General features: G+C 42.4%; 2 protein-coding genes across 2 annotated transcripts in view; one reads left to right on the forward strand and one right to left on the reverse strand.

Annotated features, from left to right (window-relative positions):
* LOC140738278 (coiled-coil domain-containing protein 60-like) overlaps nt 1-3,575 on the reverse strand; it is a 120,269-nt gene extending 116,694 nt beyond the window's left edge. The window contains exon 1 of the mRNA XM_073065446.1: nt 3,553-3,575. The gene's annotated coding sequence lies outside the window, so the exon portion shown is untranslated. The remainder of the gene's footprint in view (nt 1-3,552) is intronic.
* Nucleotides 3,576-4,059: 484 nt separating this feature from the next.
* On the forward strand, nt 4,060-27,168 carry LOC140738957 (heat shock protein beta-1). Its single transcript, XM_073066966.1, has 3 exons — nt 4,060-4,541; nt 20,182-20,245; nt 26,520-27,168. The coding sequence occupies exons 1-3, from the start codon at nt 4,190-4,192 to the stop codon at nt 26,881-26,883; spliced, it is 780 nt and encodes a 259-aa protein (XP_072923067.1). The 5' UTR covers nt 4,060-4,189; the 3' UTR covers nt 26,884-27,168.
* Nucleotides 27,169-27,415: the final 247 nt, after the last annotated feature.

Here is a 27,415-nt window from a genome sequence, read left to right on the forward strand (position 1 = left end):
TAACGGTATTAGTACTCTGTACTGAAGGCTGCTTCTTGAAGGTGGATGATTAGTTATATAGATCAGAATAGAAAGATGTTTGGGAAAATTATATGGGAAAGGATCTGAGTTATGGCAGAAACATCAAGTTGCACAACTATAGTGACACGGCGGACTGAGAAAGAGAAGAAATTGCACACAGCACCTGAAGGCAGCTATCCTGGTCTGAAATGGGAGTGTACACAAAGAAACTGGGTCCATTCTGTGGTCGGCCCGGTGATTGAAAGGACAGACTGGAGGGAGTGCTACCACGGTGAGGTCCTTACAGCCATTCAAGTAGAGACCAAACCCTCCTGTACATAGATCAAAGGGACTCAGAAACATGTCAGATTAGTTTGACAATCTTCTGTCATGGATTGGAATGCAAACTATTGCCTTGAACCTGATACAATTGCTGGTGCTCCTATCTACAGAGTAGCTACTGATAGCCACTGCTGAGTTTGAGCTATCGGATATTAAGGGGCGAAGGCAAGGATGGCTAAACTGCAGTGTGCCAGCAGGGTAGGAGACAGCACACACATGAAGGGCAAAGCTGCATTTTAAAGACAGATTGAAATTGAGAGGACAAAAGTATCCAAATATCCAAGAAGAGGATCAAATCACTGGAATGTTTTATTGCCATCTCTGTTTTGTCTTGTAGATAGCCAGTTAGGAATGTTAGTATAAATGTAGGTACACATAGAAACATGGTAGGTTAGTCATCGGGGAAGGGATCCAGAGTGAATGGCATTTTTGCTGCCTTACTTAATCTGATCCTCCTTAAAGTTTGGCGTTCCTGGGACAGATTTCTGTCCAGGGGCCAAGAGGAGGGTATGTTGGGGAGTATTCTGAAGATACTGTATATCACCATCCTCAATATGTCTCTCTTGACTCTGATCATAGTCACAACAGAAATTGCAATCGCCTCTGGGTCAGGAAGTTACGGATTCAAACTCTGCTCCAAGGAATTGTAGTGAAACCTGGAGACAGGCAGACGGGAGGAAGAACTGCAGTATCAGTGGCTGAGTTCTTTGAATGACATTTTAAACTAAGGCTCCCTTTGCTGTCATTGGTGGCATGACATTATTTTGAAGCATCACAGGAGGGTTGCCTCTGCCAGCCTGTTCATTATTACGTTGTGGATTACTAGAACACTACAGACATTGCTGGTCCCGCTTCCCACGTTGCAGCAGTGACTAGGATTTAACAATCTAACTTGGTTGTGAAAACTTTGGGGAATTCTTAATGCATAGCAAAAGGCATTATACAAACAAATGTCCAGATTTCTCCAAGTTATCTGCCAGTTACAATTGTCTGTCCACACAGATTAAAGATTGCTAGTTGGGATAAGTACTTCATACAAATATTATTCTTGGATTGCCAGTGATATTGACCATTGTCACAATTATTACATAGGAAAATTTCACAAATTATTAAAACTACAATGCAAGTTATCAATGTATTAAGTATTTTGAAGGCTTGGTATTCATTTTGAGGGGGTAGTGAGAAGGTATGCTTAGAATATAGACAATAGAACATAGAAGAGAGAACAACACAGGAACATGCATTTTAGCTCACCATGTCTGTGTTGAACATAATGCCAAACTAATCTAATCCCTTCTGCTTGCACACGATCCATATCCTACCATTCCTGAATGTCTGTATGCCTATCAAAAATCCTCTTAAATGCCACTTTTGTACCTGTTTCCACCACCACCCCGACAATGCATTCTGGACACTTATTACTTGCTCTGTAAAAACTTACATCTTCTTGAACATTCCCTCTTTCATTTTAAAGCTATGCCCTCTTGGGAAAAGGATTTTCCCTCTTAATGACTCTCATAAATTGATCTTCCTCTATCAGGTTACCCCTCAGCCTTTGATGTTCCAGAGAAAACAATCCAGGTTTGTCCAGCCTCTCATGATGCCTCATTTTCTCCAATCCATGCAGTATCTTGTTTTAACTCCTCTGCACCCTCTCCAAATCCTCCTGAAATGAGGCGCCACATTTAGGTAGACCACACTTTAAGTACTGGACAAATTTCTAATTATCAAGTTTTGAAATGTCAGGGATTATGCAAGAAAGCACCAGACAGATTGACAATTTATACTAACAAGGAAAGACTAAACAGATTATCAAGAAATGAAAGGAATGAGGATAACCTGAGAGAGTCCTTCAGAACAATGAAGGGAGTTTGAGACCCTCAACAACATCTCCTCTATTTCTTGCACATCTGCCCTCACCCCATCCTCTCACCATCCTAATAGGGATAAGGTTCTCCTTGTCTTTACCTACCACCCCATGAGCTTCTGTATCCAGCATATCATTCTCCATAACTTTCTCCATCTCCAACAGGATCCTACCACTAAGCACATCTTTCTGTCCTCCCTTTCTGCTTCCAACAGGGATCACTTTCTACATGACTCCCTTGTCCACTCGCCCCTCTCTACGGATCTCCCTCCTCCCTGCAAGAGGGACAAGTGCTGCAACTGCCTCTACAACTTTTCCTTCACTACCGTTCAGGGCCCCAAACAGACCCACCCAGTGAGGCAAAACTCACCTGTTGGGGTTATCTACTGTATCCGGTGCGCCCAGTGCGGCATCCTCTAGAATTGTGAGACCCAATGCAGACTGGGGAACGATCTTGTCGAACACCTTCACTCTGTCCTCTGGAATAGGCAGGATCTCCCCTTCCTTATCCATTTTCAATTCGACTTCACATTCCCATTCCAGCATGTCTATCCATGGCCTTCTCTACTGCTATGAGGTTGGAGGAGCAACACCTCATATTGCATCTGTGTAGCCTCCAACCTGATGGCATGAACATCAATTTCTCTAGCTTCCAATAATTACTCTCCCCTTCTCTCTTTTTCAATTCCCTATTCTGGTTACCCTTTTCTTTCTCCTCAACTGCCTATCATCTCCCTCTGGTTTCCCTCCTCCTTCCCTTTTTTTCTACAGTCCACTATCCTCTCCTATGAGATTCCTTCTTCCAAAGGTCTTCAGGATAGCAAATTGTGGCATGCCATGTTGGTGCCAGACTGCCCCCAGCACATTCTAGAACTCTATATAAGTCAATGTAAAACAACATATTTCATTGCATGTTCCAATGTTTCAATGTACATATGACAAATAATGTGAATATTTAATCTTTAATCTTCCTCAGTTGTTTACCTCTCCTGCCAATTGCTTTTGACTTCATTCCCCTCCCCACCATCCACCTTCCCCCTTCACTTGGGCTCCCCTATCATCTGTCATCTTGTACTTCTTCCCCTCTCTCCACTTTCTTATTCGGTTTCTGCTCCTTTAGTTGCGGTCCTCCACCCGAACCATCAGCATGATGCGACGTAAACATTTCATCCCATCTGTAGATGCTGCCTGACTTGTCGAGTTCTGCCAGCGTTTTGAGTGTGTTGCTCAATAGAATTTGAGAGTTTAGATGTGGAGAAGAAATTTTGATTTGGGGATATCAAAAAATGAAGGCCAAAATATAATGCAGGCACTCCACCAGGGTATAAAAAAGAATTACTCACATGGTATAGTCTGGTGTAGAGAATCATTCTTTCAAAAAGCTGGATGGAGAAGTAAAAGGAAAATCAGTGAAAAGACATAATCTAGTTGAGCTGAATGACTTTTTATGCTGTACATTTTGCTTACTCTAATTTCTATAAGCTCTACCAAAAAAATATCACTGCTGGTGCTTCGAGAGAATTCATCCAAAACACTATGACAAATAAAGTGCAAAACAACAGTACTACATGAGTATAGCAAACAGGAGCAAACTGGGAGCCTTCAAAGGTATAGCTTCCAGCGGAAGATTGAAGAAGGAACATTAGCTTGACAGTTCTCTACAATCCTTTCTACTGAATGCAGGCTATAAATACAATTGTTAGTTTCCCTTTGTCACATCTCTATATATAACTTCTGATGTGTTGGAATGTGACTGCTGTGTGCTGATTCCCAGAATGATTTAACCTTGTTCCCTGTGACAAATTGGAAGAATATTTATTCGTGGTGAAGTTATGTTTGGGGTGCAGGACTAGTGTATAAATACTGTCACATACAGTAATATCCAGCACAAGGAGCATGCTTCATCTGGAGCTAATTTAGGGAGTTTCACTTAAGTACAGTTTTACTGTCTGAAGTATTTCACCACCCCCTACCTGAGAAATGTCTTTGTTACCCTTCTTTGCCCGGAGTTACTGGGATCCCTTAAGGAGTGGTTACTTTCCACACTGCCTCTTTGATCAGGATTTTGGTCTCCCTCCTTACCGTGAACAGCCGCTGAGGGACTGGATGGGGTGGGTGGAGAATCAGCTCAGCACTAACAGATCCAGGAGACCATGCTCAATCCTAGATGAAAACACAGCGGCCAGTTATGTTTCATCAACTCTGTCCCAACAACTTGCTCTGGGAATGCCCCAGCAGAACTTGGATAATTGGAAGATCAGCCTTGATGTGAAACATTTTACCCCTGAGGAACTCCAAGTGAAGACACATGAAGATTATTTGGAGATTTCAGGTATGTCATTGACTGGTAGCAACATCTTGATAACATCAACAGATCCCACCTACTTCTGTCCCTCTGACTCGAATCTCTCTACCACAATTGGTAGTGAGTTGCCCTGCCAAACCTTTAAGCTCTCTCTCTCTAAACTCCTCCTTCCCTCTTCCTCTCTTACACCTTTCCAGCAATCTTAAACCTCTTTAGCTAAACTTTTGCTATCACTCATTTCATCTCTCATGCACCCCTCTCTCATGATACAATATCTTCGTAACTTAAATGATGCTACATAAACACAAGCTGTTATTACAGAAACTGTTAAAATTACTATCATCATCTTAGCTCACAAGAACGCAAGAAACAGAAGCAGGAGTAGTCCACTTAAACCCAAGTGTCCCTACCACAATTCAATAAGATCATGGCTGATTTTCTGCTTCAGCTCCATTTTGCTTCATTTTCAATAGAGTCGTAGATTCACAGAGCACTAAAAACATAAAATCAGGCACTTCAGCCCATGTAGTCCATGTTGACCTGGTTTTCTGCCTAGTCTCATCTCCCTGCATCCAGACCATAGCCCCTCATAACCCTCCCATCCATGTACCTATCCAAACTTCTCTTAAATCTTATAATGGAAACCACACTTACCACATCTGCTGGCAGCTCATTTCACACTCTAACCCTCTCTCTGAATGAAGGAGCTCCTTCTCAGATTCCCCTCAAATACTCCACCTTTCACCCAAAACCAACGTTCTAGTCTCACACAACCTGAGGGGAAGAAACCTATCTGCATTTACCCTATCTATATTCCACATCATTTAGTAGATCTACATTAGATCACGCCTTATTCCCCTATGCTCCAGGGAATAAAGTTCTAACCTACTCAACCTATCCCTGAAATCCAGGTCCTGAAGTCCCAGCAACATCCATGAAAATTTTCTCTGTACTCATTCATACTTACTGATAGGTAGGTGACTAGAACTGCCCACAATATTCTAAATCTGGCCTCACCAATGTCTTATACGACTTCAGTATAACAGAACAACTTCTGTATTCAATGCCCTAAATTACAAAAGCTCTCTTTATGACACTATCATTCCGTGATGCCACATTCAATGAACTATGAATCCATATTCCCAGGTCCCTAGGCTCTACCACATTCTTCAGTGCTCTACCTAGCACTGTGTAAGTCCTACCCTGGCCTGTCCTCCAAAAATGCAATGCTTCACACTTGCCTGCATTAAACTGCATCATTCTCCCAGCTAGTCCAGATCAATCTGCAAGCTTTGATAACTGTCCACACGGTCCACTACAGTCTCAACCATGGCATCAACTGCAAATGTGCTGATCCAGTTTACAGCATTATCAACTAAATCATTAATATAAATGATAAACAACAATGAATCCAGCACAAAGCCCTGTGGCACACCATTAATCACAGGCTTCCAATCAGAGAAGCAACCATCTACTGTTATAAACACAAGAAATTCTGCAGATGCTGTAAATCCAAAGCAAAACATACAAAATTCTGCAGGAACTCAGCAGGTCAGGTAGCATCTATGGAAAAGAACAAACAGTTGACCCTTTGGGCTGAGACCCTTCATCAGAACTGGAGAGGAAGGGGGAAGTTGCCAGAATAAAAACATGGGGGAAGGAGGAGAATCCAAAATAAATTGTCAATATTTTGGATTAAAAATAACAATCTGGATGCAAGCGTTCATTCCAAACCATCAAAAGTTCCTTCCCACCTGCCCCTCAAAAGATGTTCATCCCACTGAATTTCTTCTGTAGATTGTGTGTTGCTCCAGATTTCAGCATCAGTAGTTTCTTGTGTCTCCACTAGTTACTGATTCTATACAGTTCATTAAAAAGGAATAATATCCAAGCATTGCCTGATTCATCTGCACACTGGGGCATGTTTATAGTCAGGGGTATTGAATGTCACTCTATATCAAAGGTACATTCTTTTAATAATGATGTCAAATTAATGTTTTCAAGGAGAATTAAATTAAAATTAAAAAGAATCAAAGTTCAAAGTAAATTTATTATCAAAGTACATGTATATTACCATATGCTACCTTGAGATTCATTTTCTTGCAGGCATTCACAGTAAAATAAAAAATACAATAGAATCATTGAGAAACTACACCCAAAAAACTGACAAACAACCAATGTGCAAAACAAGAGAAGCTGCGGTAAAAATAAATATATAAGTAAATAAAAATACGGAGAACGTGAATTGTAGAGTTCCTGAAAATGGTTGTGGAATGAGTTCAGAGTTGAGGTGAATAAAGTTCAGGAGCCTGATGGTTGAAGGGTAATAATTGTTCCTGAAACTGATGGTGTGGGATCTGAGGCTCCTGTAGCTTCTTCCCAATGGGAGCAGCATGAAAAGGGCATGTCTTAGAGAAAGGAACAAATTACTGGTTATGAAAACACAGAAATCTAAAAATTTCTTGAGTACTGTTGTAAAATTGAAGTTAAGTTCTTTGAAGTCTCATTCCTTTCCTCATACTTGTCTCAGATGTAACTACAGATAGGCTTCTAATTACAGAAGTCTTTTGTCAGATTTCTTTTTGCTGTAATATTGAACTGAAATGAAATCTGCAGTACAGCTTCACCACTGAGATAGCAGGGAGGCACAAGAGCACGCTGAACAGTATAGAGGAAAGTTCCACTTTATTACAGTCAGTGAAGTTCCTACACAGCCTCAATGCACCGCTTTAGAACCCTCTATGTGGCTCACACACAAATGTTAACTCTAACGTAACCAAAGAACACAATGAAGTCTGTAAGTAATTTCTTTTACAAGAATGTCATGGCTTAGAAATTTCTCTTTGGCGTGAGGGGGCTGCATTAAGAAAGAACATTGGAGATTTTTGGATAACTTAGCCTTGAAAGGTAATGGACAAAGGTCAATGGAAAGCTGCTGGAGATGTACAAAACTAAATGATGCAAGGATGACAAATTCAGAATATTAATTAAAGCAAACTTGTAGGATGTGTGATAGTATGTTGAAATGGGCAAAAGTAAAAACATCTATATTTGCATGGTGTGTTTCAGGACTTCAAGACAGTTGAGTGTACTTTATAACCAATGAAGTCCTTTTAACAATAATAAACAAATAGTTACCTGAAACATTTAAACAAGAATTGTCATGTGTAAGAAGGTGGAATTTAAGTTGCCTGCAAAACATGTTCCCAACAAACGGACTCACTACAGAACCAACTTATTTGACTCTAGCAGAATGCCAGAAATGCAAGAGTGTCATTGCTATTACTAAGGAGAAGATGCTTTGGAAGCTGAAAAGCATGAAGGTAGTTAACTCACCTGGACCTGATTGGCTACACCCTAAGTTTCTGAAAGAAGTATCTGAAGAGATTGTGAAGGCTTCAGCAGCGATCTTTCAGGAATCACTATATTCTGGAATGTTTCCAGAGACCTGGAAAATTGCAAATATCACTTCACTCTTTAAGAAGCGAGGGAGGCAGAAGAAAGGAAATTATGGGCCAGTTAGCTTAACTTCAGTGGTTGGAAAGATGTTGGAGTCTATTATTAGGATGATGTTTCAGGATGCTTGGAGGCACATGATAAAATAGGCCAAAGTCAGCATGGTTTTCTACAGGGGAATTCTTGCCTGACAAATCTGTTGAAATTTTCTTGGAAGCAAATATTAAGCAGTGCAGTACCGTTAATGAACGCCCTTCTCAATCTTCCATACTGTGGCACAACCAACAAGTTAACCCTCCAGGACAAACAAGAACCTGTTCAAATTTCATCACCCCTGTTCCAGAAACAGAATAATTCCAACTCTAGTTACAATCAGCAGACAACCCTGGGCATATGCACACTTGGAAACTGGGCACCAAATGATCACCAGTTCTTTTCCTGAATCGTGAAAGAGGATATGATTTGAACCGAAGCACCAGAAGACTAAGACCTCGCAACACCATTCCACAAAACCAAGGTCCACAATGAAAGGAAAAGCAAACTCAGTGCCTTAGGCAGCATTTGTAGGACAGTCAATGTTTCAGCTGGAGATACTTCCTATCACAGTAGTGTAGCGGTTAGCACGACGCTATTGTAGCTCAGGCTGTTCTGGGGTTCAGAGTTCAATTCTGCCACAGTCTGTAAGGAGTTTGTACATTCTTCCTGTGAACTATGTGGGGCTCCTTTTACGATCTAAAGACGTACCAGTTAGTAGGTTGACTGGTCATTGTGAATTGTCCTGTGGTTAGGCTAGTGTTAACCAGGTGGGTTACTCTGTGGCGCAGCTCATTGGGTTGGAAGGGCCTGTTCCACACTGGAAATGCTGGAAAGCATGGAATAATTTCTACATTGCAGCGGAGGCAGGCAAAGATGATGAAATTCACCACTGCCTGTCAGGACAGCCTCTGACTGGCTGAGGAAAGGATGCTTGAAGAGTGACCTCAAACTCAGCAGCAGGCTCACAGCTTTTCTATATGCTTTGAAGACAAGGGATACCTACTTAGGGAATCTCAAAACCATTGAAAGACCACCAATGTTGTCAAAGTGAAATCTTCCAAATGCACTGGTCAGACAGACGGACAACACCAACATCCATTCCTTGGCCAAAATCCTCAGTCTTGTGTCTCTGACCATGCTTAACCAACTTCAAAGGATGGGCCACATCATCCTCAAAGTTGACATGAGGTTCTTGGAAGAAGCATTGTACTTCAAACTCAGTCAAGGCAAGATGTTTTGAAGAGAGCTGAAGAAAGGCCTCCAGGATATTCCCAGAATCTCCCTGAAAAACAGTAGCATCCTCACCAACTCATCGGAGTCCCAAATTTTGATCGGTGAAGATAATGGAGAAACATAGAGTGAGGCACCAGTAATCCCGGACCAGTAGGACATTAAGCTCCTTGAGTCTTTTGGAGGCAACATCGAAGGTTAAACCTAAACAGCAGAAGGAGTGCGGATTAACCCACCCCACTGGACCCTTTATGCACCGACTGTCCCATCTTTGGCAGAGATGTGTAACTGTCTCATCTCAGAATCCACAGGAGGAAATGTGAAACAGATCACCCTTATCTCCAAGGAATGGCACAAGAAAAGAATACTTTCTCTTGGTGCTTGACGCAGGATGAGCTGAATGAATTTCATCACCAGGGAATACCTTGATCTCTTACAAAATACTTTCCATTCTCCAGGAATTGTTTGTGAGTCATAATCGTATTGGCATTGAGATGATTCATCTGCATATTGGAAGTGACATACAAAAGAAGGAATCTAATTCAAGGGCAAGAAGATTTAAATAGTTTATGTCTCTTGTCTGAAGTAAGATTTACAGGCATGCTATTCAGAACCTTCTGCTGCATACGTCACCATTTTGAAAAAGAAAGCCACAGGGCAACTCAGTGACTCAGTGTATTATCCACGACAACATGGAGCCATAAAGATTAACCTTTTGCTTCTGTTTGGCTCTCTCAGTATGATGATAGCAAAACTATTGTTAGATACAAGTACTCCAGGACCAGGTTCGTATTCAGAGCTTTCACCAGTTGTTGGTCTAAACTCCACCCATTTATCCTTAAACAATGATCTTGGGAACCGATTAACAGACCACAAAGAAGTGCATACTTAAACAGCTTCTTTCCTTTTTCAGACAAGCTGTTAGTGCAAATGTGTAGCTTGCTCCCTCACTAGCCCCTCACCAACACTACAACAAACATTGGTTGGAATCTGTACACACTCCTGCCTTTTGGCTTCCCATTGCAGACTGTCTGTTTGGCAGTTCAGAGCCAGGCAACTGGCTGTTAGAAGTTACCCACCCTACCTCAGTATTGCATTTCTGAAATTAGCACTTCCTTTAGGGCTACTGTTGCCTAGGGAACCAATACTCCATGGTCAATACCACTTGGGAATAAGGAGAAAAAAAGTCAGATTCACCAGCAAGTAAGCATTCTGCAAAATATTATTTGCATAAGAGACCAGCCTGTTAGCTTATGATATTGTCCTAGAAAAGAGCTGAAAGCGTTAACAGCCATAATAATTAACAAGCATGAGCCTCAATTGTTAAGCCAATAATCAGCAGCACTTGTGAAATGCTTCCTCCTCACAGTTTAATAATCACTACACAAAAACTTTTGATGCCTAGAAAACTCCATTGATAATAAAAAAAACAGCAAATAGATTGTTGTAGTAAATAGAGAAAAATATCTTGCTGTAGCATTTTTGACTAAATTCTGTACGAAAATGTTGCAACATGTTTTTGTAAGGAATAAAATATTACCAACATTAAAGCAGAAAATTGCTGAACATAGCACTGAAGATAATCAGCATTACAAATGAAAATATCATGTCCGATTTGCAGTGTGGCACAAAACGTTTTCACATCTCCACCACAATGTAAACAAGAGCAACTCCTGGGCTGCATATAGACACTCACTTCAGCTTAAATCAATAAATACTTGAACACTAAAAATTGTCATGTTCACACAGGAAAAAAAGACCCTTCATTCTCTGACAGTCTATTTCTGTGATTTTTTTGGTGTATTGGCAATGTTATGCATATATATATGGCACAGGAATGTTAGAGAAATGGAGGGCTATGTAGAAGGAAAGGGTAGATTGATCTTAGGGTAGGTTAAAAGGTGGCATAACAAAGTGGGCCAAAGGGCCTGTAATGTTCTATGTTCTATATCTGTCCAAGAATGGGTGAGTGTATTTTAATTATATGCTTTCTTCTCATGGCATCTCAGGAAATGCATGCATCTCTGGCAAACAGCAAAGTTATTGGGAAATCCTAAGGTTAATTTCTGTGATTTTTAGCTACCATTTAAAATCACCTTGGAAAGCAGTCCCATTACTGCAAGCTGAGCAGGAATACTACGCAATGGCTCATAGATTTGGAAGATAACCTATCCCTTATGAAGAAAAGACAAAGTTGCTCAGGAATGCTTAAAACAATAAAACCACTACAAAATCTGACAAACACATTATGAACGGTTGCAACAACATTTTAATCCCTCATGCATCAACCTCACGTGGGAGAACCATGTCTGCTTCATTAAAAAAATGGCTCAGCAGAAGACGTACTTCTTGGGGCAGATGCTAAATTTCCATCTTCTCGGGAACAAACTGGTGCAATTCTACAATGCCCATCATAGAAAGCATCTGCACATCGGCACATACTGTCTGGTGTGGTGCAGCATCCATGTACAATATATGAATTCTACAGCATACTGTCTGTTCAGCAGAAAAGGTCTGGCTGCAGTCTACCATCACAGCTGGACTTGTAAATGTCCAGGACAGAGAAGTGGGCAGGTATAATCACCCGTCCTGCAAACGGTCTTTTCCAAAAGCTCCCTTTTAGAAAGTACTAGAGGGGTTTGGAACAAAAACTTCACTATCTTAAAAGTTTATAGCTGCAGACAGTTAATCTTAACCTTAACCCCCCCGCCCCACCACGCACACACAATATTGCCCAGTTACTGTATTACTCTGTAAACAATTTAAACCATTTTTTATAATACTGTTTACATTGTAAATACATATTAGTATTTATGTATTTATGCACATTTTATTCCATATCCATGTATTAAACTCGATTTATTTTATCGAACTCTATTATTTATACAGTAATTGTCAAATGTTGTCACTTTTTATTGTTGTAAGGTCTCTCATCGGTGTGTACATGCCGATGCTTCAGTAGGGCAGAAAAGTGAGTAAATCCTTTGCCACGAACCGCGCAGATAAATGGTTTCTCTCCAGTGTGACTGCGCCGATGAATTTCCAGTTCAAAGGGGTAACTGAATCCCTTCCCACAATCTACACACTTGCATGGTTTCTCCCCGACATGACTGTGCCTGTGCCCTGACAGACCAGATGCTAGACTGAAGCCTCGTCCACACAGTGAACATGAATACGGTTTCTCTCCACTGTGAATGAGGCTGGTTGCTTCCATAGTCAAAGGATGACAATATTAGAGTCTCAGTGGATTAAGAGAGAATGTTGATTCTGTCCACAAATCTTCACTTTCTGAAACCCAAAGCCATGGATTAATGGCTGTAAAAGAATCCACTCCTGATGAGAGGCATTGATCGTGTGGATAGTCAGAGGCTTTTTCCCAGGGCTGAAATGGTTGCCACAAGAGGATACAGGTTTAAGGTGCTGGGGAGTAGGTACAGAGGAGATGTCTGGGGTAAGTTTTTTACTCAGAGAGTGGTGAGTGCGTGGAATGGGCTGCCAGCAACGGTGGTGGAGGCGGATACGATAGGGTATTTTAAGAGACTTTTAGTTAGGTACATAGAGCTTAGTGAAATAGAGGGCTATAGGTAAACATAGTAATTTCTAAGGTAGGGACATGTTCGGCACAACTTTGTGGGCCAAAGGGCCAGTATTGTGCTGTAGGTTTTCTATGTTTCTATGTTTATTGCATGTCATGTCAACACACCACAACAAATTCCTAATACAGTAAGTGTATAGTGTGAATAAAGTTGATCCTTGATCCTAATATAGTTAATATATAATCTTGTATTTCTTCAGGGACACTATAGAGTGTATGCTATGGCTGGCTTCCTAGCAGTTACAGGTAGGGTCTGGCTCCCACATTAGACAGGTTACCTGGTCGGGGTCACAGGGATATTGGTACGGCAGAGGCAAATTCTGGGTTGTGCCTCAGGCTTGTATAAAAAGTGAAGTTCTAACCAGGGTGGGAAAGGATCTAGAGCTTTCCTGGCATATATGATGAATAAACTCTTCTCAGGCTTCCAGCCGGGTACAATTATTGATTACAACCGACATTTTATTGTCAAACTCTGCCAACTTCTTCATGGATGATGCCTGGGCAGGTCTGGTCTGGTGGTATTTAAACCCCCATAGTTCGTCCCTACTGATTGCTTAGTCCTCATCCAATCAGATTTCCACTGTCCCACCACGTTGACAATTGAATTCCAGTTCTTACTAAGTGGGAGACCTTTGTCTTTGTTAAAATTCTTTCCCTGTAGTTTTATTTCAATGGCTTCAATCTAGAGGAAACAAGATGGGACAGTGGAAACCTGATTGGATGAGGACTAACCAATCAGGAGAGAGGGACTATGGGGATTATAAATACCATTGGACTAGAGATGCCCAGGCATCATCCCTGATGAAGATGGCATAGCTTGTCATCAAAACGTCGGTGGTAACTGATACCTGTACCCAGATGGAATCTGGTGAAGTTTATTTTAACCAGGGTGTTTGTTCAATGATACTAGGCTAAGCCCACTAGGTGGTGCTATTGCCAGGACAATTGAATGTTCTGTGTAAACTGTTTACTGTTACCAACCATCAATATTTCTCTAACACTACAGCTTGCTATTTTAACAGAAATATTAACATTTACAGTAACATTTTGTGAGTCCTTGTGTCAATTTTTGTTCAATTCTTCCATTTGCTGCTGTTTAATCCCTTTCCCAGTTCGGATGATAGGTCATTGATCTGAAATGTTAACTCTTCTTCCACGTGGCCTAACAACTGCTGAGTATTTCTAGCAATTCCTGTGTTTATTTGTTCTATATCTGTACCTGTTAATATCTTGTGACACTGTGTTATACTGAAGGCATTAAAAATGTCTTATCCACTTAAAAAAGCTAACATTGGCTAGCAATCCACAGATAGTTCATGTTTTGAAGATTCTGGCCTGATAATGCCTTTGCATCTGTACTCCCCTGTATGCATATGTTCATATAAATCATTTAAATGGCTGAAAATATCACAGGATGTTGGGCATATCCAATCTACACATGTTCCTGTATATCCAAATTCCTTTACTCTTTTGCATCTGTTCACTTAACCCTGCCAATACACAAACTCCCAACCTATGTCTGTTCCAGGGCAATGGGCAGTTTTGCTACCACTCATTTGCTAGGTGAAAATCTGGTGACCAGGCAGAAAAAAAAGCATTTTCTTTTCCTTCATTTAAAAAAAAATACCCTCATTGGGACCCCCCATCCTCATCACATTCTACAGGGGTTGTATTGAGAGCATCCTGAGCAGCTGCATCACTGCCTGGTTTGGAAATTGCACCATCTCGGATCGCAAGACCCTGCAGCGGATAGTGAGGTCAGCTGAGAAGATCATCGGGGTCTCTCTTCCTGCCATCACGGACGTTTACACTACATGCATCCACAAAGGAAACAGCATTATGAAGGACCCCATTCACCCGTCATAAAATCTCTTCTCCCTCCTGCCATCTGGGAAAAGGCTCTGAAGCATTCAAGCTCTGATGACCAGACTATGTAACAGTTTCTTCCCCCAAGCTATCAGACTCCTCAATACCCGAATCCTGGACTGACACCTTGCCCTGCTGTCCTGTTTATTATTTATTGTAATGCCTGCACTGTTTTTGTGCACTTTATGTAGTCCAGTGTAGGTCTGTAGTCTAGTGTAGCTTTCTCTGTGTTTTTTTTTATTACGTAGTTCAGTCTAGTTTTTTGTACTGTGTCATGTAACACCATGGTCCTGAAAAACGTTGTCTCATTTTTACTATGTACTGTACCAGCAGTTATGGTCAAAATGACAATAACAGTTGACTTGACTTGACTTGACTTGACTTGCTTTATGTTATCTGTTTCTTTGAATGTTTTTATTTAAGACCATAGACCATAAGATATAAGAGCAGAAGTAGGCCATTTGGCCCATCAAGTCTGCTCCACCATTCAATCATGGGCTGATCCAATTCTCCCAGTTATCCCCACTTCTCTGCTTTCACCCCATACCCTTTGATGCCCTGGGCACCAAGAACCTATCTATCTCCGCCTTAAGTTTATCATGACTTAACATTGAAAACCTTCCCAAATTAGAGGTTCGTTAAAAAGTGTGGTGAAGACATGATGATAAACTGAGCTGAAATTTACAAGTTCTTCTTGTACCCACACGAGTTTCATATTCAGTGGCATTTAATTATTTCAGCTGATTTATAGTCATTATAAATTTGAACATTTTCTAGAGATTGGGAGAAAATTTGCTGCTGTCAGATAGGGTGTTGAATGCGATATTGAGGCTAATATGCAGGTTTGTACGAAAGGAAATTGTAGGACTTCAGAACAAGTATGTTAAAAAATGTAATGCTTATTTATCAATACCAAGGATTTTTTTCTTAAAGTGTAGGAGTATCAAATTCTGTAGAAACTCACATGTTGAGTTGTATGAGAAGATTTTATGTGACAGTTTCTAATGACATAATGCCAGTGTGTGGTGCTGTGACAAAGTGTGTAACAATATCGCAAAGCCACTGTCCTGTGATGTCACAATGAAGTCTTTTGTGACCTCATGATACTTGTCTTCGAATGAACATTTCTATCACAATGCCAGTGCTCAGTAATTTCACCATCTAGTCATAACTATATGTTGCACCAGAGTATCTTGTTGAAATGCTCTCCCAAAACATCAAGCAATGTGCCTGCCTACCTGTCCTGCAGTGTCTCTGGATCTACAACATTTGTTGCCAGTTCAATGGATCACACAATAAATACACACCAGAAAATGACTTCATTGAACAACTATACTTATTTATCACAATGTAGCTTCCATCATTTTACTTTTCAGTCTGGCAATATCCTGTGATATTTTCAGGCATTTAAACACTAGTTTGATAAAGGTGTCTTTAATGTCCGGATGCTCCAAGAGATCAGGGTAGGGCCAGGGAGATGGCGTCCACTATAGACCTGCTTTGGCAGTAGGTGAATTGCACTGGGTTGACGTTGTCAGCAGGTCTGGAGTTAATGCAGCCTCTTCAAGTGCTTCATGATAGTAAATATCACAGCCACTGGGCATATACAGAGCAACCTACAATTATTTTAACCGCTTGGCTCCTAAGTTACTCGGGTATTTATTCAGTCACAGAATTGATTACAGTGGGTGAGCTTGCTTTACAGTGTGCCTTTGTTCTGTGGTTTCCAACATCTCGCCCCCGGCAGCAGAGTGCCCTCCCAAACCACAGTGGGGAACTGACGTCACTCTGACTGCTACACACTACATACAGTCAATTCCACATTCTGTTTCTTCTTCCCTTTACAGCTTCTTGATGTCCTTTTATCTGGAATGATCTGCCTGCATGCAGGCAAAAGCCTTTCACTGCAATTTGGTACATGTGACAATAATAAAGCAACTACCAAACGAATTACTTCCTAGAGCGGTCACTGTCACTGTTAGGGAGAGTGTAAACCCAGTGCAGGGTCAATTCCGTTCTTTCTTCCACTTTTGAGTGGAAGTGGAGCCTCACTTTGTCACAAAGGGATCAATCAGATTTCATCATAAATATTTGACTGTCATATTTTATCTGTAAGCAGAGTCAACAAGAATATTGAATCTGTTAAGGGGTAACATGCTCAATACGCCTTTACTGAATGCAGAATATGTATTGTGAAATAACTATTCAATAAGGTGGCTTTTTAAAGACCAATTTTATTATGAGGTGATTCGGTAATGCCAGATGCAATTCAATAGTGTCTCAGAATTCATAACATAGAGACTGTGTATCATTGCAATGTCGTGAACACTAATGCAAAATACTGCAGGTGCTGAGTATCTGAAACAAGAACTCAGGTAATGTTGGAAATTGCCAGCGGGTGAGTCTGTGTCTGCACAGACAGCATCAAAATTAGTGTTTCAGGTCAACGACCTTTCCTAGAAGTTCATATAGAAAGGCCACTGAGTTATACTGTTAGTCAGTTGCCCACACTTACCACACAATCCCTAAGCAGACTTCACTGAGTCAGGAAGGCTATCTAAGCTGGTGCTGGGCTGAACTCCAAGGCCATGAGTGGCTGTGGGGTCTTAAGTGATGTAATTAAGATTCATGGGAGAGCCAGACCAAGCCTCGGCAGATGGCAATCTGTCAAGGCAGTTAGACAATTTTCAGTGCATTTGAATGGATAATTAAAATCCACTTCATACTTCTAAAATACAAAAACTATGGAAAGAGCAACAACTACGCACTGAGGATGTCAGCTCGACTGGCGGTGAAACATCCACAAGCTAATTGCCAAGCCCGGCAAATGCTACAACATCAAACACTTACAAATAACTAAGAACATTGAAACAAACTCAAATAATGAAGTGAGTTTTCTTCCCTTCAATTTCTTCCCCAGCAACCCAGGAATGCACATTCAAATCATAAACACAAGGGATCCTGCAGATGCGGAAATCCAGAGCAACAAACACACAGAAAATGCTGGAGGAGGAACTCAGTAGGTCAGGCAGCGTCTACGCAGAGGAGTAAAAGTCGACATTTTGGACCGAGACCCTCCATTAAGACTTGAACTACATTCAAATGAATGAACTCTCATTCACAGGGGAGTGATGCATCTGTTACAAATTCCAGCATCACCAGTGACATGCACATTCAGAGGATGTGCACATCACAGAAATGCAGGTACTTGATGTCCTTTGCTAACTGGCCATGAAACAAGGAGGCTGTGAGAGTCTGGAGTCACATATAGGCTGAAAGGATAAGGATGGCAGATCCTATTACCTGGAGAACAAATGTGAACTAGAGGGCTCTTCTCAACTATCTGGAAATTACATGGTCTTTAAATTCCATATTTTTACATAATTACTTGAATCTAACTTTCCCAGCTGGCAGGATGGGAATAAAACATATCTTCTCATCAATGATCTAGGTTTCTAGCTGTTAGTCCATTAATTTGATATGTGTGTTATCACTGCTCCACCTTCATCTGTCTCTTGAAGCCGTGGTTAGAATTTATTTTTATGTAACTTGTCTGAACTTGTTGACCCTGAAGAATGGAGTAGTAAGAAATGGTGGATGTTGAGGTTAAGAGATCCACCACACAGTTCTCTAGGTGACTGTCAATTAGTCTTTGCTTCCTCACCAGAGAAGATTTCAAACTTGAGAACAGAGATTGCACACAACATCAAATGTTCTTATAACAATAAGAATGTATCTGAAAAATCAAAAAAAATTGTGAATTTGAATTTTCTTCTGTTCAAGTTAACACTTTGAAACTCATCGCACTGTGTCCATGGTTAACTCTTTCTATCCCAAATCATCGGCCTCCTGGAATTAATAAGCCTTCAGTTTTCCTTTCTTTCTCCAACGTGTGTTTTTTAGATAAAATCCAGGTGCTGACTAACTCCTGTTGGATTAATCATAGTTCTGAGCATTAGAAAAGGGAGCTTGAACCTCTTTCAGGGAATCTTGATCCAATAGCTTTATCGATTCTAATCTCAGACAAAACTTGAAGATGCTAGTGATCATTCTATTACTAACATTGACTTCATGTGAACTCTGTCCTTGAAAGGCATAGACAGAGAGTGAACATGGAGAGGATGTTTCAAGGTCCAAGATTCAAGATCTCGAGCAAGAAAATCTCAAGGTTATACATTTATACATTATTTGATAATAAATAAATCGTGAATCTTGAATCTTGAATGTTTCCAGTAGTGGAAGACTCTAGGTCCCGAGGGTACAGCCTCAGAATAGAGGGATGTTCCTCTAGAACAGAGAGGAGGAGGAATTTCTTTAGCCAGGGGGTGGCAAATCTGTGGAATTCATTCCCACTGATAGCTTCAGAGGCCAAGACTTTGGGTATATTTAAAGCAGAGGCTGATAGTTTCTTGATTGGTATGGGTGTCAAAAAGTACAGGGAGAAGGCAGGAGAATGGGGTTGAGAGGGAAAATAAATCAGCCATGATGGAATGGTGAAGCAGACCCAAAGGGGCAAATGACTTAATTCTGTTCCTATCTCTTATGGTCTTAACTTATACTCACTCTCCAGGACAAGTCATGTTATGCATTTCTTATGGTTCTCTGGTTTTATATGTAATGATTGCAAAACAATATGCACCACTGTGAACAAAAGCAAGATACTGTCATTTTAATAACATCTCATTTGGCTTTTACAGATTATTAAACATTTCCATAGTCCTACAAAAGCAAGCTGTTTTCTGCTGGGCCATAGAATTCCCTCCAGCAAAGCCCCAGGCAAGGACTGATATTGGGCGTTCAGCTGTCATGTGCACCCTAGAGACTGTCTCAATACAGAGTGTTGCCTACACTTGCAGAACAGCTCCTACAGGTGATGGAGCTCTGTCCCCTAGTCTCACCAACTGACAAAACTATCAGCGTTAGTGAAAAGCCAAAGCAAACTGCAGATGCTTGAAATCTGAAGTAAAACCAGGAAATGCTGGAATGACAAAATAAACCAGGCAGTATTCGTGGAAAGAGAAACAGGAGTTAATGTTTCAGATCAAGAATTCTTCGTGATGGAAGGTCATTGTCCTGAAAGTAACAGTTTTCGATCTCCTGAGTTTATAAAGTATTCTACGTAGCTTTTCCCAGCATCAGGTTTCTGATATTTGTTATGCTTGTGTCAGATTTGATCTGACTCGGGTCCCGGAGGGAAGCCTGGGGACTCAGTGGGCAACGCTGCATGGCGACAGCCAGCAGGAGGGGAGAAGACGTGCTTGATGGTTTAGGGTTGCACCAGCAGCTGAAACTAGGAGCTCTATGGGGAAACAAAAATTAGTACCAGTATGAGCACTGCTATTGCGTCCAAAGGTATTCTGTTGAATTTATTTCCAAACAAAGGAATGCATAAGTGGGGAATTCCAACGGGAAACAATTTGCTGAATTGTATATTTTGATAATCTTGCCTTCCGTTATCATTGTTCCATACTGGTTTGCTTTCAGGGAACCACATGGAAAAGGAAGATCAACATGGGTTTATTTCTAGAACTTTCACAAGAAAGTACAAGTAAGTTTGTTTTCCATCAAACTGTCGTCTTCACATTAACCCAGCTGTGGTGTTTAACAAGATGACTAATGGGACTAAATATAATTGTGAAACAGAAAAGGAAATGAACAAGTGAGTCAAGGAAAAGTTCTTGGCAAATAAATATTTTATATCTAACACTGGTAAACAACAAAGAAAAAACAGCAAGTGTAAGGTTGGTGAGAGGGAAACAGACAGGAGGTTGGGTAAAGTCATGTGTAAATGTTTTGAGATTCGCTGAGTAGGAAGATGAAGAACATTGTAGGAGGATGGGGGTTGAAAGGAAGTAGGAAGAAGATAAATTGTGGGAGATGGAACTCACTGTTCTTAGAATTACCTTAAACAAATACTTAGTTACGTGCTGGATGTGCAATAACTCAGAAAAGCTATGACATCAGATCGGTCTGAACAGCTACTCAGATGTGTCATAAATTTGACGGGCTTCCCTCTCATCATGTTTCTGTCATTCTGTAATGGATAGCTATGAAGGAGTGGGGTGGGGGGGGGAGAGAGAGGGGGAGAGAGAGAGGGAGATAGAAAGAGAAAGGCAAGCAGAAAGAGAGAGGTGAGAGAGAAAGAGAGAAATGAGAGCAGAGAGAGAAGAGAAAGAGAGAGAGTGTGAGGAATAGTATTGAACAAGGAAATTAGCTACACCGCACTTGGTGCAAAGGGGGAATCAAATTTCAGTGTTCTGAATGGTGGTTCAATTTATTACTTGTAAGATAAAATAAGTGAAACTTTACAATGCCTGCCTACTCCCTCTCTTGAATGTGGGGACAGTGTGGAATCTGAGCTGTGTCATCATTCAAAATCATTCTAGCGGCCTTCAATAGCCGGTTGCTATTTCACCGATTCCCACTAATTCCCACATCTATCTTCCCACCCTGTCTCCTGGAAAAATCCTATTCCCTTTTTTCAGTTCCTTTGTTTCCACTGCATCTGTTCCCAGGATGAGGCTTTCCTTTCTTCTATTTCTTCAAAGAGAAATGTTCTCTTTCTTCAAAGAACGAGGTTTCCCTTCCTCTACCATTAATGCTGCCCTCACCCTCATCTCCTCCATTTCTCAGGCATCTGCGTTCACCCCATCTTTCCGCCACTTTAACAGAGATAGAATTTCTCTTGTCCTCACCTACCGCCCCATGAACCTCCACATCCAATACATCATTCCCTGCACTTCCACTATCTTCATTGCGATCCTACCACCAAAGACATCTTTACCTCCCCCCACAACCCCCCACTCTCCGCTTTCCGTAGTGATCACTCCCCCCATGATTCGCTTGTCTATTCATCTGTTCCCACTAATCTCCCACTTGGTCATCTCAGCCCGAAAAGTTGACTGTTTATTTCCCTCCATAGATGCTGCCTGATCAGCTGAGTTCCTCCAGCATTTTGCATGCGTTGCTGTGGATTTCCAGCATCTGCATAATCTATTGTGTTTATGAGTGCATGGTTGTTGTTAAGAAACCATTCAACCAGTTGATCTATCTCACTCCCCTATGCCCCCTCATCACCATCCGAGATACTGTCATGGTCCGGATCGGTTCCCCTTTGAATTTAGTTAGGTTGCGTTATGATCTGCACCATTGACACTTTGTTCCCTTCTAATTCCATTTCACGTGTCCCTTGAGCTTGGCAATTAAGGTGATCTACTCACGACCCGAACCGGCAGCTTATAAGCCCCTGGCTTTAGCTGTTTGGGACGAGAGTGTTAAGAAGCCTTAGCAAGTCGTCATCGCTACAACGAGCCAGAGTTATCCAGCCCACATCGGAGTACCAGCGATTCGCCTACCGTCGCCAGTGTGGGTCCGGGCAAGGTCAAGCTGCCAGGGGTGAGTTGAAGGCGGAGTTCTGACTCGACGTTCATGCCCCTTGTCCGTGTCTACCCCTCGAAGAGTCCTGGCTCGGTGCCTGAGTTGAAGGTGGAGTCCTGGCTCGATGTTCATGCCCGTTGTCTGTGTCTACCCCTCGAAGAAGAGTCCCGGCTCGGTGCCTGAGTTGAAGGCGGAGTCCTGGCTCGAAGTTCATGCCCTGTGTCCACGTCTGTCCCCTTGAAGAAGAGTCCCGGCTCGATGCCTGATCTGAAGGAGGAGTCCTGGTTCAAAGTTCCTTGTCCTGTGATTTGGTGTCCACGTTTCTGGCTGTGGTGATCCATGGTGTCCACGTTTCTGGCTGCGGCGATCCATGGTGTCCAAGTTTCTGGCGGCAGTGAATCAAGGTCCTAGTCTCCTAGTCCAAGGGCCGTGGCTGTCCATGTTCCCATTGTCCAAGTCCAAGGGCCGTGGCTCTCCATGTTCCCAGTTTCCAAGTCCCAGGTCCACGGCGATCCAAGTCCCTAGTCCCCTAGTCCGAGGTTGGTGTTCCTCTTCGTCCTCCTTGATTTCCCGATTTTCTGTGTAGCGAGTAATAAACGCTATTTTATTGAACCTAAGGAAGACCTGTTTGTGTCCTGCGTGTGGGTCCTCTCCCAGCACCCTTGTCCCCACCTCGTGACAGATACTGCCAACTACAGATGTGCCATCAATGAGTTTATAGATGGCTTTTGAGTTGTGCCTAGCCACACTGTCATGGGTGTAGAGAGAATGGAGCAGTGGGCTAAGCACACATCCTTGAAGTGCAGCAGTGTTGACTGTTGGTGAGGAGGAGGTGTTATTTGCGATCTGCACTGACTGTGGCCTCCCGATGAGGAAGTCAGGGATCCACTTGCCGAGGGAGGTACAGAGTGCCACAGATTCATTCCCCTTTACTGAAGTAATTCCTCCTCATCTCTGTTCAAAAGGGGCATCCCTTTATTCTGAGGCTGTGCCCTTTGATCTCCCAGTACTGGAAGTATTCTCTCACGTCCAGGTCTCCCGGTCCATCAACATTTCCTAATCTAATACCATTGAAGTAACAGACTCCTTTCTCTTCTGACTGTAGTGGATAACTTCACATTTATTCATGTAACACTACATCTGCCTGAAATCCGTTGTTGAAATCTTGAATTCACTCCAATTTGTCATCGCAACTGACAAATCCACCTATTTGTCAGGTAACTCTGAAAAACTATATTCTGTTCCTTCACCTAGATCATCAATCTGTCTAGGCGTGGCCCCAGCCTTGATTTCCACTGAAACCCCAATAATACTCCCTGCAAAAAACACACACATTTATTCCCATGCAAAAGATTCTGCAGATGCTGGAGATCTTGAGTGATACATGTGGAATCCTGGAAGAGAGAAATGAACAGTCGATGTTTTAGACCAAGACCCTTTCTCAGGGTAGACCAATCCTGATGAGGGGTCTCAGGCTGAAACCGACAGTTTATTATAGTCTCTGGCCACTAGTTCTGATCTGACCTCCTGGTGGATATGCCAGCTATCAGTCAGCTCAGTGTGGCTCACTCTGAGCAAGGTGTGCAAACCCCACGGGTATAGTATGTAAATAAGTGTTAAGGCATGACTTAAGTGTGTGTGTGTGTGTGCAATATCATTAACCCTGGAACATGGTAGTGGATCCAAGATGGCGGCACGACGCAGCTTGCAGCGGCCACTCCAGAACTGATTATCTGTTATTTGTGAAGTGAGGTGCCGTGCGCGATCATAATCGATTGAAAACGGACGTGGAAGCACGGAGAAACATCGGGAAATTCCAGGAAGACCTTCTTCATTGCTGCTGCTGCTGTGAGGTCCGGGTCTCTGCTGGGAAGAACAGGCCCCTAGTCCTCGGGGTCGCATTGCCGATGGCCGTTGGCGGGACCGTCTTAATACGCTCGGCAGAGGATGGTGCTTGGAGAAGCTGTGCCGGAGGGGATGGTCGGAGGCTCGGAGGTTCGACGGACTTGGAGTCCTTTCAACGGACTCAGGTCGCTTTCGGTGTGTGCTGCGTCTACGAGGCTGGTTTTGATGGAGCTTCCATTGTGTGCTGTGTCTGCGAGGCTGGGTCGGGTGGCACCTTGGAAGCCCATAGCGGGGGTATTCCCTTCTGCTGCCGCCGTGGGATGGTGAGTCTGTCGGGACCCTGGGGACTTGTGGAAACTGTGTGGTGATTTCTTTTGAACTTACAGTCCTTTAACATCTTGGACTATTTTTACTCTGCCCATAATCTGTTTTTTATCAATTATGCTATTGTTTGCACTGTTGTAACTATATGTTGTAATTATGTGGTTTTGTGCAGGTCTTGTAGCTTTAGTTTTTGGTCTTGTTTTGTCTGGTGGGATTGAAGCTCCTTTCCGGGGAACGCGCTAGACGGTAGCGCGATATTAATACACAGCAGCCTCTCCGGACTCTGGATTGGGGATTGCCAAACATTATGTGGATTTTCTGGTGTAGTCTGTTTTGTCATGTGCTTTTGTGATATCATTCTGGAGGAACGTTGTCTCATTTTTTAACTGCATTGCATTTGTGGTTTCTAAATGACAATAAACTGAATCTGAAACTGAATCTGATATTCACCACTACAATGGTAACAGACACTGCAGGTAATTAGAATCAATATTTAATTGAATTAATCCAAATATAAATACCAAATTGGAACAATTCTCGATCTCCTCACTAGCTTTCAATTCACTGGCCTTGGCCGCCTCATTTTCACCAGTCCCTATAGAGTTCTATCCTCCATCAAGAATGCTTTAAAGTTCATGTCTTGTTTCCCCCTCCACCGCCACCCTCTTCCTCCTCACTCACAATTTCTCCTTGGGCTCCTTCTATTTCTCCAGACAAGGGTAGCTATGGCACCCGCATGGGCTCGAATCTACCTGCCTTTTCATTGGTTACGTAGAACTGTCCATATTCCAAGCCTTCCCCATAATGCTCTCCAACTCTTCCTCTGCTACATTGATGACTGCATTTGTGCTGCTTCATGCTGAGCTCAGCAATCTCGTCAACTTTGCCTCCAACTTCCACCTTGCCCTTAAATTCACTCATCTCTCTGTCTCCATCTCTGGAGAAAAATGATCGATCAACATATTTAGAAACCTCTCGTTTCTGACGGCTGTGTTGACTCTATCTCTACACACCTGTCTCCTGTGAAAGTGCTATTCCCATTTCTCAGTTCCTTCATCTCTGCCACATCTCTTCCCAAGATGAAGCTTTCCTACCCAAGACATCAGAGATGTCTTTCTTCTTCAAAGAACAGGATTTCCCTTTCTCCATCATTGATGATGCCCTCACCCACACCTCCTCCATTTCCCAGACATCTACATTCACCTCATCTTTCTATTGCCTTAATAATGATAGAGTTCTTCTTGCCCATAACGACCACCCCATAAGCCTCTACGTCCAGCACATCAGTCTCTGCAAATTCTGACAACTTCAAGGGGATTCTACCACCAAACATATCTGTACCTCCCCCCACCCCCACCCACCCACTGCTTGCTGCAGGCATCACTCCTTCCATGATTCCCTTGTCCATTCGTCCCTTCCACTAATCTCCCTCTTGGCACTTGTCATTGCAAGCGGCCAAAGTGCTACACCTGCCCATTCACACCCTCTCTCGTCTCCGTTCAGAGCCCCGGACAGTCCTTCCAGGTGAGGCAACACTTCACCTGTGAATCTGCTGGGGTTGTTTATTGTGTCCAGTACTCCCGATGTGGCCTCCACTTCACTGCTGCCTCCTGTCATAAATTGGAGAACCTCTTTGTCAGACACCTCCATTCCATCTGCCAAAAGCAGAAATTTTTGGCGGCCAAACATTTTAATTCTAAATTCCATTCCCATTCTGACATGTCAGTCTATGGCCTCCTCTTGTGCCACAATAAAACCTCCAATTGGATGGCACTAGTATTGATTTCTCCTTTTGGTTAAAAACAAAACCCCTCTTCCTCCCTCTTCTTCTACTCCCCATGCTGACCTTCTACCTCTTGTCACCTGTCTATCAATTCCCTGTGGTTCCCCACCTCCTTCCCTTTCCTTTATGGTCCACTCTCCCCTCCTATCCTTCCTCTCCAGCCCTTTACCTTTCCCACCCAACTGACTTCACCTATCATCTTCTAGCTTTCCTCCTTCTCTTCAGCCCCACCTTTTTATTCTAGCATCCTCCCCCAACCTTTCGAGTCCTGAAGAAGGGTCTATGCCCAAAACATTTCCATTGATGTTGCCTGGCGTGCTGAGTTCCTCCAGTATTTTGTGTGTGTTGCTTAGGAACAAAATCCTGAGGCATAAAATACAAAGCAGACACCAGCTTGGGGGAATATAATCGATAGAATGCATTCCTATTTGCAGATTAGTTTTGGTTTCCATGAACTGAATTCATGAATTTTTTCACAAATATATGATTTCAGGCTTCCTTCAGGTGTGAATGCCAGGTCCGTGACCACGACCTTAACCTGCAACGGCATTCTAACTGTGGAAGCTCCCCTCCCCAGACCTACAGAGGTAGTGATTCCGGTTCAAATTGAGGAGCAGCCTGAAGATGAGAAGAAAGTGGAAAAAGAGGAAGAGAAGGAGGTGTTGAAGGAGATGAGTCAAGCGAGAGAGGCAGAGGAAGAAAAAGGAATTTCCAAAGAGCCGGGCAAGGAGATGAAAGAGCAACTAGAGACGAAGGAAGAGCTGGACAAAGGGAAGGAGGATCAACAAGGAAAGGAGATAGAGGGAGAGAAGGTGCAGCAAGAGGATGTGGTTCTGGAAGAGCAAGAGAAAAAGTAACTAACGGAGAAAGGAAAAGATATATGCGTATAGCAGCAAAATATTTGTTCAAAGTAATTTCTCACAGATTGCTGCATTGATTCAATGTTTTCCTCTAAAATAAGTGAAAGCACATTTTAGATAAAAGTAGAGAATGAAAAAAATGTTTTGACATTCTACAGTACTGTGGAAAAGTCTTAGGCACATATATATACCATAGTAGGGTGCTAATACTTTTGCACAGCACTGTCGTGATTTCATGTATTGCAACTGCACTGCTGCCGCAAATAAAAACAATTGTCAAGACACGTGTGGGTGATGGTGAACCTGTTTCTGAGTCTCTATTGTGGGCTGAGAGCAGGAAGGGGCAGGGAAAGGGGAATCATGGTTGGGAAAAGGGGAAGGGAAGAGGGGAGGAAGTGGGAAGTACTAGAAAGAAATTCTGTGATTGTCAATAAACCAATTGTTTGGAACCAAATGACCTTGCCTGGTGTCTCAGGGCTGGGAGTGTCTGCACCCACACCACCCACCCTGCTCCAGATCCCCCCACATT

This window comes from Hemitrygon akajei, chromosome 14, assembly GCF_048418815.1.
Source record: "Hemitrygon akajei chromosome 14, sHemAka1.3, whole genome shotgun sequence".
NCBI lineage: Eukaryota > Metazoa > Chordata > Chondrichthyes > Myliobatiformes > Dasyatidae > Hemitrygon > Hemitrygon akajei.

Bases quoted from the DNA above. Each gene is read 5' to 3' on its own strand.
- LOC140738957 (XM_073066966.1), top strand. From the start codon at position 4,190: ATGTCTTTGTTACCCTTCTTTGCCCGGAGTTACTGGGATCCCTTAAGG. The intron at 4,542-20,181 runs GTATGTCATTGA...GTTTGCTTTCAG, and splicing joins AGATTATTTGGAGATTTCAG to GGAACCACATGGAAAAGGAA. The intron at 20,246-26,519 runs GTAAGTTTGTTT...ATATGATTTCAG, and splicing joins ACTTTCACAAGAAAGTACAA to GCTTCCTTCAGGTGTGAATG.